Source organism: Verruconis gallopava (genome assembly GCF_000836295.1).
Source record: "Verruconis gallopava strain CBS 43764 unplaced genomic scaffold supercont1.3, whole genome shotgun sequence".
Lineage (NCBI taxonomy): Eukaryota > Fungi > Ascomycota > Dothideomycetes > Venturiales > Sympoventuriaceae > Verruconis > Verruconis gallopava.
In genome coordinates, this window is record NW_015622139.1 from 811,558 (window position 1) to 826,497 (window position 14,940).

General features: G+C 50.2%; 5 protein-coding genes across 7 annotated transcripts; 2 read left to right on the forward strand and 3 right to left on the reverse strand.

Moving 5' to 3' along the window:
• The first annotated feature begins 343 nt into the window (after nucleotides 1-343).
• On the forward strand, nucleotides 344-2,180 carry PV09_01239. 2 transcript variants are annotated; one of them, XM_016354095.1, is made up of 4 exons: nucleotides 344-1,133; nucleotides 1,199-1,325; nucleotides 1,480-1,821; nucleotides 1,878-2,180. In XM_016354095.1, exons 1-4 carry the CDS (start codon nucleotides 772-774, stop codon nucleotides 1,899-1,901), a joined length of 855 nt encoding a protein of 284 aa, XP_016218190.1. In that variant the 5' UTR covers nucleotides 344-771; the 3' UTR covers nucleotides 1,902-2,180. The 2 variants fall into 2 exon arrangements, with proteins under 2 accessions (XP_016218190.1, XP_016218189.1); XM_016354094.1 differs by having other exon boundaries at nucleotides 1,480-2,180.
• Nucleotides 1,957-3,169, reverse strand: PV09_01240 (uncharacterized protein). The gene is made up of 3 exons (XM_016354096.1): nucleotides 2,924-3,169; nucleotides 2,748-2,861; nucleotides 1,957-2,687 (listed from the first exon to the last, which is right to left on the reverse strand). Exons 1-3 carry the CDS (start codon nucleotides 2,948-2,950, stop codon nucleotides 2,367-2,369), a joined length of 462 nt encoding a protein of 153 aa, XP_016218191.1. The 5' UTR covers nucleotides 2,951-3,169; the 3' UTR covers nucleotides 1,957-2,366.
• A 289-nt stretch (nucleotides 3,170-3,458) lies between these two features.
• Nucleotides 3,459-5,943, reverse strand: PV09_01241. 2 transcript variants are annotated; one of them, XM_016354097.1, is made up of 5 exons: nucleotides 5,426-5,943; nucleotides 5,038-5,375; nucleotides 4,837-4,980; nucleotides 3,722-4,786; nucleotides 3,459-3,668 (listed from the first exon to the last, which is right to left on the reverse strand). In XM_016354097.1, exons 1-5 carry the CDS (start codon nucleotides 5,450-5,452, stop codon nucleotides 3,542-3,544), a joined length of 1,701 nt encoding a protein of 566 aa, XP_016218192.1. In that variant the 5' UTR covers nucleotides 5,453-5,943; the 3' UTR covers nucleotides 3,459-3,541. The 2 variants fall into 2 exon arrangements, with proteins under 2 accessions (XP_016218192.1, XP_016218193.1); XM_016354098.1 differs by having other exon boundaries at nucleotides 5,038-5,943.
• A 2,173-nt stretch (nucleotides 5,944-8,116) lies between these two features.
• On the forward strand, nucleotides 8,117-10,159 carry PV09_01242 (uncharacterized protein). The gene is made up of 2 exons (XM_016354099.1): nucleotides 8,117-8,541; nucleotides 8,608-10,159. Exons 1-2 carry the CDS (start codon nucleotides 8,417-8,419, stop codon nucleotides 9,311-9,313), a joined length of 831 nt encoding a protein of 276 aa, XP_016218194.1. The 5' UTR covers nucleotides 8,117-8,416; the 3' UTR covers nucleotides 9,314-10,159.
• A 536-nt stretch (nucleotides 10,160-10,695) lies between these two features.
• On the reverse strand, nucleotides 10,696-13,779 carry PV09_01243 (uncharacterized protein). The gene is made up of 5 exons (XM_016354100.1): nucleotides 13,449-13,779; nucleotides 12,524-13,133; nucleotides 11,606-12,397; nucleotides 11,446-11,551; nucleotides 10,696-11,305 (listed from the first exon to the last, which is right to left on the reverse strand). Exons 1-5 carry the CDS (start codon nucleotides 13,470-13,472, stop codon nucleotides 10,894-10,896), a joined length of 1,944 nt encoding a protein of 647 aa, XP_016218195.1. The 5' UTR covers nucleotides 13,473-13,779; the 3' UTR covers nucleotides 10,696-10,893.
• Nucleotides 13,780-14,940: the final 1,161 nt, after the last annotated feature.

Sequence of the window (14,940 nt, forward strand, 5' to 3'; positions counted from 1 at the left end):
AACATTGAATTTGTGCCTTGTAGCCTCGGCCTAAAATCTCACCTCTCCTACAAAGGTAAAACTTCTAAACCTGTGATCTCACGACGACAAATTGCGCCAAGAGGAGCCTTCACCAGTATTGTGCTCTCAAACCCGGGACATCTGGTCTGTGTCAACCGTGAATCGCACATCTTTCCGCATTCCCATGTATTTCTCCAGACTCCCTCCCGGAGCTAATCTCATTCAGTGGTTCGTCTAACGTTACTGCGCCATGAAACCCCGGCCGTGGTTTGACATAGTGCTTATTTTTGGCGCTTTCACCGTGCTGTGGTCATGCGATGTGGACGGCTTTTGCATTCCCAAGCCTCAACCGCTGCTATGAAACTTCTCCATGAGAGTTAGCGTCTCTTGAACCGAAATCCTGTGGACGATCCATCCCACGGCTATTGGCTCCGCGACGTGAGGTATGAATAGCCCATGACACTATTCCAGCATGCCTGGTTGTTTGGGAATGCTCCCTGCTACGTGTAAATTTGGGGCTTTTGGTTTCCTCACGCTGCCATGTAAGCAATGCCAAGATCATCTGCATCATCTTCTTGAAGACCATCGTCTTTACTGTTCGCCTTATTAAGCCCTGCTTACATTCTCACTGATCGTTCTCTCATCTTTGTCCTTATCCATATCTCCGTTGACCCGATTTCGACCAAGGTGCTCGAGACCAGTCGTAGTATATCAACCTCTTAACCTGCAGACTAAATCCAAACGAGCTGCGAAGGAAACGATCCCATCAGGATGACAACGTTCGATGGAAATACGTGGTGGTGGATCACAGAGACCCGTGTGAACTACACATCTGCTCTATTCTGGTCCAGTAACTCCTTACATTTCAGTGTAAACGATACTGGAGACAGTGGAATGTACTGGCAGATCTACACACTACCGAATGGAAATGTTCAATTCCGCAATAAGAACTCGAATACGCTAAAGCAGCTGGGAACATGTTACGTGGCAGATGAGGTCTCGTCGTCGAAACTGCAGTTGTGCATGGAAGACTCGAATGCGCAGAACTCTCAGCAGTGGACCATATCTGCTTGGGGTGATGGCACATATAAGATCAACAATGTTGCCAACGGTACAAGTCTCAACGCTGACTGGTATGTTAACCACTGTTGTCGTGTTCTCCTCATTTGCAAGCGGCAGAATTCACAGGAATCTATAGGCATCCTGGTGGACCAGGTTTTATGTCCCCAAATACGAACGTGACGCCAATACAGCCGGCCCAGCATTGGCTATTTAGCAGCATCGGCCTCGTTCAAGACGGCCTCTACTCCACATCTATCGAACCGGTAAGCACTACATGTTTTAGGACGCGTAAGGGTGTCCGGGAAACTTGATGTCCTCAAGATGTTGTGATTCCGGCCCAATGTACACTTTTACAAAAGCATACTCGCACCCTTTCGAAGACCTGAAATTTTGGGTGCTAACAATTTCACTACATAGACTGCCACTGGAGCTGGGTCGTCGGGCACGAAAACAAACACGCCTGCTTCCGCAACTGCAGCGGCAACTGAAACTGGCAACGGTGCCGCCTCCACTTCCTCATCTACCTCGAGCGCATCACCAGTACAACAAAGCTCGAGCTCAGGTCTGTCAGGCGGTGCCGCAGCAGGAATTGGCATTGGTGTGGCTGCAGCAGTGATAGGACTAGTAGCGCTTGCATTCTTCATCATCCGGAGAAGGAAAACTAAAGCAAAGGAAATTGCGGTACAGGAACTTCCAGACACTGGCCCTGGCGATATTGGTGCCGTTGGCAACGCTGCGCGAGGGAAGACATACGAAAAGGTTGGCGCGCCAGTCTACGAGGCCCCATCACACCAGCCAACTTATGAAATGTACAGTTCACCTGTGGAATTGCCTTCTGAGGGGAGCGGCGGTCAACCTAAGTGATTAGATTGCCAATCTGCTTTGTGGTTCTTGTATATTTTGGCATTCTTTTGGGTAAAAGCGGAAAGCAAGCATTTTGAAACACGATACCCAAGCATAGTCTGCTTACAAACGAAGGAAGAAGGGAAAAGTATTGTAGAGGATGACTACATAGACGTGAGAAGGTAATGTTTGTCCAATATGATATTTGCTGCATTAGCGATGGGTGCTTAGTCAGAGAATTGCTTCAAAACCACAGGTTCAATATTAAAGCCACGGTTTTGATCAGCTCATGAGCAGCTCTAGATAGTTCGAAGTCCTGCTCCGCATAATGCACCCTTCAGATTTGCCCTAAATCTTTGAGTACCAAGGCTCCATATGATGCTCATTAAATCATGTCATCGTCTTTGCGAGCATTAAATGCTTCGTGAAACAAGCACTGCCATTCGTCATTCTCCAGCGAGTCATTTTGCGCTGGCATACTTCTTAACCCACTCTTTGGCTTGCTTTTCAAAGCCCTTCCTGTCGTTCTTGTATTGGTCGGCAATGCTAGCCTCGACCGCGTTGTCAATGTCTGGCTCAATGAGAAGGTTCCGTATCAGATCCAGCACGCTTCTAATCTGCGAGGCAGGTTTCCATACATCCGGCCTAAGAATACCTAAACACATGCTACCCTTGTCGTCGTTGGTCACGTTCGGGTGCCATATTTTAGTGTGAAACGATACGGTGGGCGGCTTGAAGGGGAAGTTTGTCGGAAAAGAGAGCTGGATCTTGAAATGACCGCCCTGCAGGTAAAAAAAAGGTTAACGTTGACGAATAGGCAACAGGGATATGGGGCTACCTACGGCATAGAAAGACTCCGCCGGGCCATCCATTATGATCTCCCAGTTAAAGAGGTCATCATTGACCAACTTGATCGTTGTGCCTGGTGTGGTAGGCGGGGTGTTCTTGCTAAGCTCCTGATCGACTCATGTCAGAAACCGTGCGTGATATTCCATAAGTGTCTTGCAGCCTGACTGACGTTCTGTAGCCTTTTCACGGCGGCCATTATAAGATACGATGAGTTCACCTGTACGTATGGGTGGGGTTGAGAGTAGCGAGAACGTATGCTAACGTTTGCGTGTCTTTATGGAGGTTCTGCAGTCGAGTTGAACAGTATGGAAAGAAAGTTAAGAAAGAAGAAAGAAGAAAGAAGAAAATCAAGAAAAATATGATAGTTCACAGCCTGGTTGAGTAATAGGTCACGCAAAAGCAGCTTGCTCCAAACAGGTAGCTTCAATGACCGTGTCTACCTGGTAGGCAGGGACTCTTGTGGCGGGGCTGAGGCCCGAAAAGTGGCTGACAAACTAGTGGTGACCATGATGGGACATCTTCACCATAAACGATTGGTCACTCCCCACTCTCGAGTTACTCTACATATCTACGACATTCGGATGCTTAGCGAGACGGCAGAAATTATTTGCTAACCTTGCAAGATTCATCCGCTCATCTTCACAAGTCATTCAGGTAGTTTTCATCAGCAAATTGCGGTTCTTTCAAACGAGACTCAGGCGTCCGGTTCTTTAAGAATTTTCATTACTTCTAAGTCTCCACCACCGTGCGATCCATCTTAGCGAATGTTTTCAAGCTTGGAGATAGTCTACATGTGGTGCACATTGCTGTTCTTTGACCATCTCCTGAAAGTTTTACCTTTGTAGTAGAAGAGGATCCCAAACAAGCACCAGAGCAAAATCAGGCTTGCGTTCGTCATGATAGGAGGAATAAAGCTGTACCACGTCAGTAGAGAAGTCTTTGAGGAATAAATCGGGGACCTCCTTACCCATTTTTCTCGCTCCACGGGGTGATGAACTTGGAGAAGCCATATCCCCACACATTCTTATTGACGGTGATGCTCACGAACAAGCTTCCAGCGACTGGCTTATAACTGTCTACAGCGTAGGTACTTGCTATCGACGGCAGAGCAGCAACTTGAATACCAGCACAGGTAAAGCCAATAATGACAATAACTTCCCAGCTCCACTTACGCTCATATCCTACGGACACAATGATGTTGCCCAGGTACATGATAATTACGTACGGAATCATGGCAGGCAACCGCATCTCTGGCTCTCTGATGCCGCCATTTCTCTTCGTTGCGCGCATTGAGACCCAGTCGCTGAGTGGACCTGCAGTGGCCAGTCCGATAAACGCTCCCACGAGGATGGCGAAGTTCATGAAACCGATGGACTGCGAAGAGAAGTTGTATGGTGGTGCCGCAAAGTTTTGTGATTGTGTGAGATTGAGTGTCAGGAACGAGCTGCATGACCAGGATACGACAAATGATGCAAATTCCACGATGGGGAAGGCGAATAGTTTCCACGGGATCCAAAGGTCAAGGAGAATGGACTTGAACGGGTGGGCATTCGTTTGGAAGAACATCCATTGGCTTTTCTTCGGCGTTCCTTTGCCCAGGTATGGATCTCGATCCGCCGTCTTGACGCCGACAAGGTCGTTGCTCTGGGAAACATGTGAATTCGCAGTGACAGTTGGCTTGACTTGATCGTCATCAGCTGTGCTTGCAGGTTGGCTACCGTCTTCCTTTTCCACGTCCTTTTCAGCCAGCTGAGAAGTTCCTGTAGCTCGCGCCAACTGCTCTTTAAACGTTCCACGTTGCCACTTCGTTTCCGGAAACATGAAGAACACCATCACAAATGTCAGCCCGTGAAGAGCAACATTAAGCCACCAGAACGCTCGCCACCCAACTTTTCCAGCCATTGGGCCTGAAATGATCGGTGCTACCATGAGAGAACCCATATAGATGACCCAATACAACGTGTTCCATTTGCCACGATCATGGAGGAAAAAGATGTCCGCGATGATTGTTGGCTGCATACTTTCTGCAGGTCTGTTCGAGCGTTAGCAAAACGTCGACACTTTATTAGTGATAGAATTCACCCTGCTCCAATCCCATTGACTACACAGGCGCCCATAAAGCTACCGTAGGTCTGTGCTCGAGCTCTCCAGATGCAGGACCCAAGGCAGAGAAGAGTGGACGTCAAGAGGACGGGCCGTCTGCCGAATGATGTTGCGATCGGGACCCTAGACGTTTTCTTGAGTCAAATGAAAAGCGAAATGGTGGTGCGAACGCGGGCTTACCATAGAAAGTTGCTGAATCCCAAAACCAAAATACAAACCCCAGTGAACTGCACGGCCTGAGCCAAGGTGCAATTGAATGCTTTGATATAATCCGGGAACATCGGGGCAAGCGCGAGAGGTCCAAATCCTTGCGCAAAGGTCACCATGCTCGAGGAGGTAATCGCTGCAATCTTCCACCAGAGAGACCAGTTCAAAGGATCGGCCGGATCGTCGCTGGGCTGGGGTACTAGCACAGTGCTCCCTCCCCCCTTTACGAAGTGATGGCTGCCGACATCAGCCATGATCTCCGTACCGGGGAGGATCTCCACGTGGAGCTCCTCCTCGATTTGATGTCGCTCCTGTTTTGTGTCGTAAGCTACATTCTAAAAGCTGAGAGAGCCTCTCATACAGCTTCAGTGTCAAAGGTCGGATCCATTTGGAACGTTCCGCGGCTGCCAGCCGATAAGGCCGTTTGAGTGGTGGAGAGCGCGAAGCAACGTCTGTAGTGTGGAAAGTAGAGCACTAGGAAAATGAATTGAGAAAGAACAGGAAAGGACGCTATGGGGTCAGTATCCTAGACGAGTGTGGAGTCTATGTGGAGAGCTATTCGATACTTATAGTCCTGGGAGTCGTAGATTGAGGATTGGTAGTACATAGATCGACAGCCGGTAATTCATACTCGGTAATTGAAGCTGGACCATCTCCCGCTGAGTTCAGCCACGCTCCTGGTAAAAGGCTGCGCATGAACGGCTTCATAGCCAAAAGCAGATTGGTGAAAGTCTATTAAAGACGACAATTCAAACTCTACTAGTCTGGGTGCCACGCACAAGTGCCGTGGTTTGAAGCGCTCAGAAGACAGGTTATGATGCGGAGAAATCTGGGGTAGGGAGATGTGCTATGCCCGCGAATCGTGCAACAGCAAAGCTCGTGCACCCTGTGGGCCACTCTCCATGGCTGCTTAATCGGCCAGCTAGACAGGGGACATCTCCAGGTGCTCGGTAGTTGTGTTGTCCATTCACGGCATTGAACAGCGGCCTTCGCTCAAGAGTCTCTATGATGTTTTCATTGATACAATTGCTATACGGACCGAGGATAGAACTGTCTGGTGATATTTGGCCCGGCTAACTTTGTCTGCCAACGGTGTATCTCTCCGTTGATGCGAGCCAATTCAACTTAACTGATCCTGCATGCCGCCTCCCCTCTTCAGACCCTTGCTAAGTAGCTTGGCAATCCAAGAGTCTACACATAGGCGACTTTCAACCTTGATTTACAAGATCTCAACGGCCAGAATGCTCGCATACTATGACAAGAGGTGCAGTGGAGGCGTTGATGGTGGAAGGCTCGGTTTGATCGTGGAGGTGGTAATTTTGGTCTGTTTTTATTAAAGTGCGAAGGCACGGCCGAGGAGATTCATTTAAGGCGCTCTCAAATCGTGGTGCGGTATGTTGTCACTTTTGATACAGGCCAAGCTTCTCAAGGGCGGACTAAGCAGCGGTTGGAACCGGAAAGTTTTCCACAATTAATCGGATCTTCGATCGATGTGGAACCTGGATATAAAAATCATGTGAGTTAGGGGAACAAGCAAACCTTTTCACTATTATCTCTGCTATCCGTTTAATCCTCGTCTTATCAGTCTTATTGGGTAGCTCAACCCATGTCCCGTCTCTTCACGCTCACTTTTGAGAAAGTCGGGCAGCAAGTTGAATTTATGAACAGAGTCCTAACATAACCCGCGTTTGTGTCCCCAAGTGCGTTGCGCTCGTCTTCGTCCCCGTGCAGTGCACAGCCGAGACTCCTCTCTTGGACATCAGTTAGCTCGATTGAAGACAGCACGTGCCGTTTCCACATGCATCTCGTATCCTCCGACAAGGATTGTTGTTGTGAAAAAAATGGAGGGTGTGTAAATTCACGTGTCAAAAAGAGGCGAAGGTTAGATAACTTTTCAAGTCAATACCGTCATATCTACTCTCCTGAAGATCCTGCGTTCAGACAAGACCTGTTCAATTCTCCAGCTGCTCAATTCTTTGATGGCTGCTTCGTGCATGGAAAACGATTTTGCTTGCAAAATGTATTTGGGACTGCGTCGTCATCACTTACGGGCAAGTTCACTGGACTGAATTGGAACAACGATCGTTATGCTATTGTTGAGGCTTAAACTTCGTAGCTTCGCCAGGCCATGCCCACTATTCTTCGCGCGCCACTCGAATTGATGGTAATGCAAAGGCTTGATCTTTTAAGCCAGAGCATAGCCATTGCCGAACCACATGGTAAACACTTCGGCGGCTGCATTTGCCTATATAACGTACTTAGAATGGCACACACATCAAGCACAACAACGCAGCGGAGATGGGGGCAACCTCGGCTGGCGTAGTGATAAGCAACATCCTGTTCCACGATTGTCGCCATTATTCTCGCCAACAAGGAGATAAAACCCCAGGGACAAGTCAAAGAAGTGAGATGAAATGAGCATGGCACGACGTGGCTTCGTTCTTGACGCTTCTGTGCTCGTGATAGACCACAGCTCATCGTCTAGTTGTGACTGTGTATGACCTCTGTCTTTGTGTTGGCGCCTCACTGTCCCTTTCATCTATGGTACCGTCACTGCAATGAGGTCATGTTGTCATTCGTTATCTTCACACTCATGCAATAAGCGCGAGCCAGGAGTGTGTATGGACATTGCTGACCCCGGCCCTCCAAGGACTTCGGCTCCTGGACGCAGCCAGCTATTTGATGTCTTGTCAGGCAATTGCTGCCCAATGGCTGGCCTGTCCAATCCTGCAGGGTGACATCAAGGAAGGCGATGCTTAGATAAACGAATGGGCGCTGGCTTCAATGTCGCTTGGGCACCTGGACGACTCACTGCCCAGCGTTCAATGGCTGGAAGGCTTTCATGGACGATTCTGGAAAGCCTGACAACCTGTGCAGTTGACAATGAGGCTTACAAGAGTCATATGTTGCCTGGTCATGCTTGTGCCACGATCTCCCCTGCGTGAGAGTCATCAAAACCACCAATCAGACGCGCCATTCGGGACCAGCACAGCCTAGTCTAGGCGCGCATATAAAGAGCGCGGCCTCCCCCACCATTTCGGCTCCTTCGCACGCCCACCTACATTCGTTCAGAGCCAGCCGAATTCGCAAGAATCTCGCATCCGCTGTGCAGATTCGTTGCCAAGTCTTATCAGGTCACTCTCGTTTTCCCCAGTAATCTAGGCTGCGACAATTCACCGTGTCAATCGCTTAGATTCTTCGTGAAAGCAAGTAGTAACTGAAAAGGCTTCCGGAGCTCCAATAGCACGCACATGTCAATTCTTGCGTCATCGTCTTAATCCTGCTACTCAGCTTTAGCACGCTGTCTCGTCGCTCGTTTCGCGTCCTGGCTTCTTCATTGAGTCCATTTAAAATGTTCAAACGCTCGTTTGCTTCAAAAGACCGGGCGGGCAAAGTCAGCAAACCGATGAAGATGTCGTTTCGTGAAGATGTGAAGGAGCGGATGCTCGAGAAGGCGAGCGGTCCCAAGAGTGAGGGGTACGCCTTCATCTCGCACCACCGTCCTGCTCAAAGTAGACAGAGTAGCTTATCAAACACCGACAGTAACTCTCCCAACCTCACTTCAGCCATTATTTCGATAGTGGTTGGCAAAGATCAACGACTGTTCGCAGCTCATCAGGACGTCCTGAGCCACTCGCCGTTCTTTGCATCGGCGTGTCAGGATCAGTTCTTTGAGTCCAATCGACGCATCCAGCTTCCCGACGAGGAGCCCGAGATCTTCTCCTGCGTTCTTGAGTATCTCTACAAAGGTGACTACTATCCGCGCTTGATGCACGACAAGCGACGTAACACCTGGCTGCTCGAGGGCAGTGTGGAGGGGACCTCGCCCAACCTCAATAACAACGGTGGTCGCGGAGGAGGTGGAGTTGAGGCAACCTTTTTTCATTCCGGCGTGGGTGACTTTATTCTCAGAGACACAGCTGTGTACTGCGCGGCTGAACGCTACGGTCTCGAGGAGCTCAAACGCTTGTCCTTGCGTAAACAAGGCCTGCAGAGTGGAATCGAGGTCGGTGTCATCTTGCGCAGTGCGCGGTATGCCTATGAGAACACACCGGACAGCGACTCCCGCCTCCGCGCTCATTACTTGGCTTTGATTATCCGCAGCCGGAAGACATTCAAGCGCAGCGGCACCATGCAGATGGAGATGGAGATGGGGGGGAAATTGTTCTTCGACTTGTTCGTTGCCCTTTCCAACCACATTGACGATCTCGTGGAACTTCAATCGAAGAGTACGCCACGCACGGTCTGAAATGTGAAGGGCGACACGTGCCGTGTTATGATTTCGCCTCGGAGTTCTCGTGCTTTCCTGTTTCGGCGATGTTTTTTGCTATTTGGGTCGACAAAGACTGACACATCCCACACATGATACCCCAAATCCACACTCAGATTGGATCGTGTTTGACAAATCAAAATTGGAACCTGTCCACCGGACGACGGCACTCAAGTTGGACGAAGGCGAGTAAGCCAGCCGCGAACGTGGATCCCTGAATTTAGGCGTTATTGATTGACACTACTCTCACATCTTACCTCTCGACTCCTACTTCTCTTCTCTCCAACGAACGCGTGGGTCGGCGGCCCGGTTTGGTATACATCTGATTGCGGGAAACGGAAGCACGTTCTACCTTTATGCGCAATGCGCGTGGGGAGGCGGGAGCTTTATCTTAATACTTGTATCATCAACTCTCTGTCCTCGCCTCTGAAACAGACCTGAGTTGTCACGTATGTACCTCCCGCCTGGTTCGGGATGGGAAAAGTCAGCTCCACATGTTCCCAGATGGCTAGAGCGACAATTTGCTAAAGAGAAAAAAGTCTCAGCAAATGGTCCTGAGGCTATGATTTCTCTTTTGTCAATCGAAGGAAGGCCAGAGGCTGTTGTCTGAGTGGCGAGATCCATTGATCATCTCCAGATTGTGGTGGACGCGATGCGCGTCAACTCGCTCATTTCTATGTAACACTTTTCCTATGTCACATGACCGTGGAGGAGAACAGTAGCAGGAAGCAGCGGTTCAAGTTGGTGCGCGATACCGCTTAAGTGAGGAAGGCTGCAGTTGATAGTCTAAGTCAGTAATCGAGAGATTCGGCCGCCTCAGAAAAATGTGCCTAATCACCCAGTCCTGCATGATTCCCTACCACTCAAACCCTCTTACATGACAAGTCGATCATTTTCCACATTGAGAGTGTCTCCAGGTTTCTCCAGCTTTGTGGACCAAGTAGTTTGAGCTATCAAAGCTGCACCCCAGATCTCCAAAGGGACGGTAATGACAGGCGCAAAAGACGAGAATGAGGCTTGTACTTTTTTTGGAACATGGCTCTTTCAGGATGCGTGTGGGTCTCTGTGGAGCAGGCAAATTGGAAGGTAGTACCTATTACACAGACAAACTATTGGACGTGCAAGCCACAGCCTTGGCGAGGACAGGCCTGCAGCACGGCGAAGGATGTAGTTGTGCCGAGGATGTAAATTGTAACAGAGAAGGTGTTCTGATGGCGAGGCGGCTTGCCAAAAGAGATCGGGCAGGGCCGCGATGCGACGGTTGGAACGTATCATCTATTCTACGTTGGAAGCACAGGGCTGATTCGCATCGAACTTCACGATTGTAAAGGGAGAGAGAGAGGGAGAGAGATTGAGTCTTTGTGGAATCGGCTTGCTGAGCATGGTTTTGTAGCACCTAGAGAGCAAATGCAAGTTGGATCTGAAATGATCGCCATTCTGATCATATGTATTCACTTTGGTCTCTTCCCTTAGGGAGATTCTAATTACACAACAGTCCGTAGCATCAGACGCGTTTTTTTAATTTGCGGGCAGTCCACCTGCTTCCGAGCGAATGCCTCTTATGCCTTCTCCTTGACAGAGCCTTCCTTAGATGCGCTTGCAGCACGGTCGTGAAGAGCGCCAGGGATGATGGCAGAGAGGCGTCGCTCGACGTCAGCAGCCTGCTCGGCGGTGCCTACGTGACCTGTTGGAAGGGCGTTGAGCTCATCCTCAAGCTTATCGAGAGTACGATATTGGAAGAAGAAGATGATTCCAGCAATGAAGGCGATCACAGCCATGGCACCATAGTTCCAGACGAGAAGAGGATCCGTGGACAAGGGCACAAAAGCCTCACCAATTGCAGAAGAAATGGCAGTCATGAACAAGGCGAAAGCAGCGACTAGCGAACGCATGTTCTTTGGAGCCTTGGAAAATCCGTATTCGAGCGAAGTAATAGACGCGAAGATTTCGGACAAGGCAATCAGGACGTAACTGCGATTCAGGTCAGCACGTGAACTCACAAAGGCACGGCTGGACTTTAGAAACATCGTCTCCGCAGCGAATGCGGTGATACGAATTCCGACGATGCTTTCAATATCTCCACGAATATAAGAGTGGAATTGACAACGTACCTGCCAGTTTGGGCCCAGACGTTGATGTCAACGTTTGGACAAGAATCGCCGTTAGGCAGGGTACCCGTCGACGCGTGTGTACCGCAAGGTGACTTCTTGTAGATATCTTATGAATGTTAGGCTTAAAGAATTTCCTTTGAATTGCTAGCAGGGTACTCACAGTATTGGATGACGCAGGCCCAAATCATTGCCATTGAACCAGTAAAAAAGCCCATGGCGATCTTCTTGATCGGCGTAAATCTGATACCAGCTTTGCGCAAAGCAGGGTACAAGAACAAGTCGCAAATCGGAATGAAGATCAGGAGCGCAAACGGGTCAAGGTTGGAGACGACATCGTTTGGCACGCCGTGCAGAGCCATGACGGCGGCTTGGGAGGTCAAGTTGTTGTTGATCTGGTTGTAGGTGAGCCAGTACAGTGGGTACCACAGGAAGACTGAGCAAGCAGCCCAACCACGTGCAACCTCATCAACCCAGGCATCGTCGAATGTCATCCACTTCGGTCGAGACGCTTCATCGAATTTGGACGGCTTCACAGAGTCCCAGAATGTGCCGTCGTTCATGTGTTTCCAGGTGGCGACTGGGTTGAGATGCCAACGGCCTTTCGTCGCCGAAAGCAGAAGCTTAACAGCTGGGCCGAGGACGCTGCCTTCGGGTGCCCGAACACGATAGAATTTCTTGCAGTAGAAGAGAACAGGCAAAGATGTGCAGAACACCAGTGTTGGGATCAAGAAAGAGAGGTAGAAACCGACATATCGCTCAGCGTATACCATGCCGATTTGACCAATCAAAGCGCCCACGTTGATGAAGAAGTAGAACCAGTTGTAGACCCTGGCGGTAGTGACGGCAGGATCGACGAGGACACGCTCGCCATTGCGCTCCTCAACTCGGAATCTCTCGTTAGGAATCTGCTCGGCGATGAGTGGTGAGATATTAGGCTTGAAGCCACCAGTACCTGCGGAAGATAGTTAGTCTCTCCTTATTTTTAAACAAATTATGACAGTCGAAATGGCTACGTCCATCATGTTTCCCACTCAAAGCACATTGGTTCGAGTCGAGAATGTGTAATAGGACCACGTACCGATACCCATGACAATAATACCAATTGCAAACGCCGCAACGGCCGAGTGAGGATGAGCCAATACGGATGGTGCTGCCGACGCAGTCAAGATGACGTGACCTGTGATAGAGATGCAGACTGCAATCCAGATGGTGTTAAAACGGCCAAGGTACGTATCTGCAATCCAGGCACCAAAAAGCGGCATCACGTAGTTCCAGAACTGATTGAACGTGGTCAGACCAGTAGAGGCACGTTGTCCAAGGCCTAAAGCACCTGGCTGAGCATCTGCGGCGCTGGGATCGAGAGCTCTGCCAGTTGAAGTGCCCGGGTTTGGCTGCTGGATAAAGTTGACAAACACTTGAACGGCACCATAGTAGGACAAACGCTCGCACAGCTCGACGAAGGCAATTGTGTAGACCTTGGCAGGAATCTTCTCAGGGACACGTCGAAGCGTTCGGAAATCTTCTTCAGTTGGGAAGTCGTCGGCGCTCGAATCATCCATATAGTGCTCTTGCGCCACGGCCTTGCCATCGTAGAACGCCGGTGGCTCGACTACGTGAGAGCTCTTCCGACGCTCTGGATCGCCATCTGCGGCCACCACCAAGTTGTGGTCCATGCGAGCGGGCATGTTCTATCACGGGGCATTAGATTTCGATCCAAAAGGTAGACGTTGTGAAGTTGTGAAGCGGCATTAAGAGAGGACGGTGAACATTTCACAGCCAAGCAAGCTACAGCGATGAAAAGTGCCATTGTTCATGAAGTAGATCCGCCCCCGACACAGCTTGAGCAGATGCTGTAGCGGTAGCATGAAATTTCGCGAGAGGGAAGCAAGCAAAATGTCAAATTGCGAACGGGTGCTCCACACTCCGTGCTCAACCTCAGACATATTCTACTTCAAAACACGACGGGCTGCGATGCTTGTCGCAAGAGGAAAATGGTGACTTACAAGGTCATCGATTTGGCCCGGCATGTTTGCGACAGTGATCGACAGTGGGTTTTTCGCAAAGATTATCTTGGCTGCTTCAACGGCAAAGTTTGCAGGGCCCACTGTGAATAGGTTCGATGTGGAAACACCCTTCACACGCTTAAGGACGGACTGGAGGCACACGGGCAGGCGATTGATTAAATAGATCCACAGGCGACCTGTTTCCACACTGTTACATCCTTATCGCAGACCAGCAGAGTCGTCCGGCCCAAACCCCCTTCATCGACTGGGTCCCCGCGATATGGCGAGACACCACACGCTGTGGCGGTTTACACCACTATGCCTACTGAAGCAGGAGATCCTCCCACCGTGGAAACTGTCGCGCGTGCCAAGAGACAACGGATCCAATTGGAGACAAGCTTTTCATGGGAAGTCGCACAAGAAATCACAAGCTTAGGCCAAGCGCAGGGTAATTTCTTGGTAGAGATCTTGGCGCGTTGTTTGCCGATGCTGGCCCCGTCGTTGATGGTCGGCCTCTCTGTCTGGAAGGAGGATCAGATAAATCCGTTGCTTTGACTGGCTTCCAGCGCACATTCCAAATCGCTTATCGCGTCCGACGAGCAGTGATGGCACGACGTAGCATAGGTGTTCATGTGGTCGACTCGGTGATCAAACGCTGGGCACTCGTCAGCGGCGGACACGTCGCCTCTATATCGCCATAGTTTTTGCAACATGTCAACCTCCTACCAAAGTCGACAACTTCGGTAATTCCCATATCGTGCATTCGCCTCCTATCCCACCAGCTGATCGTAGCTGTTTTCAGATGATGCTCCGTTAGGCTGCCGAACCTAGAACCGATACCAGAAGTTCGTCGCAGCAGCGCACGGGTAGTCCATGTCGCAGGATCATTTGCAGAATACTGTGGCCACCAATCACCACGAAATCGATGATAAACGCCAGGTCCGATCGCCTGCTGGCTTTGTCAAAGTTTGGTGCGGAGAGCCAACGAAGCGGCCCGCACGGCAGAAAAAAAAGCAAAACGACGGTTCGGCTATTATGAGCAAAGAGCCGGAGAGCGCCGGTCGCGTACTCCGTACACAACCAAAGCCTCGAAGATTGACAGCCGTGGCAAAAATGCGAGCATGCGCCAGACAGCTTATTATCTTTGCCAAGACAGACGAAGACAGCATCTGTACGCGCCGTCGAATTGCTTTGGCTTAGGGTGTGACACCGAGGTTGCATTCAGGCCCGCTCCACTAGCGTGCAACCAAGACTTTTTTCTAGAAGCTTGCCATTCCCAGCCTTCTCAACTGCAAATCCCAACCTACGCTCCGTTGTGATTGCCTCCACATCAGATCCTGCATTCCGATGATGCCCTCTTTCGATAAAACGAGGTCGCTTGCATGTTTGCTGCATTCCCGAGCGGCATGCCGCCCCGGCTCAGTGCCACCTCCACCACCACCGTCTCTCGAACGTAAACCTCGTACTTGCACTCATTCGGTTATTGACGGCC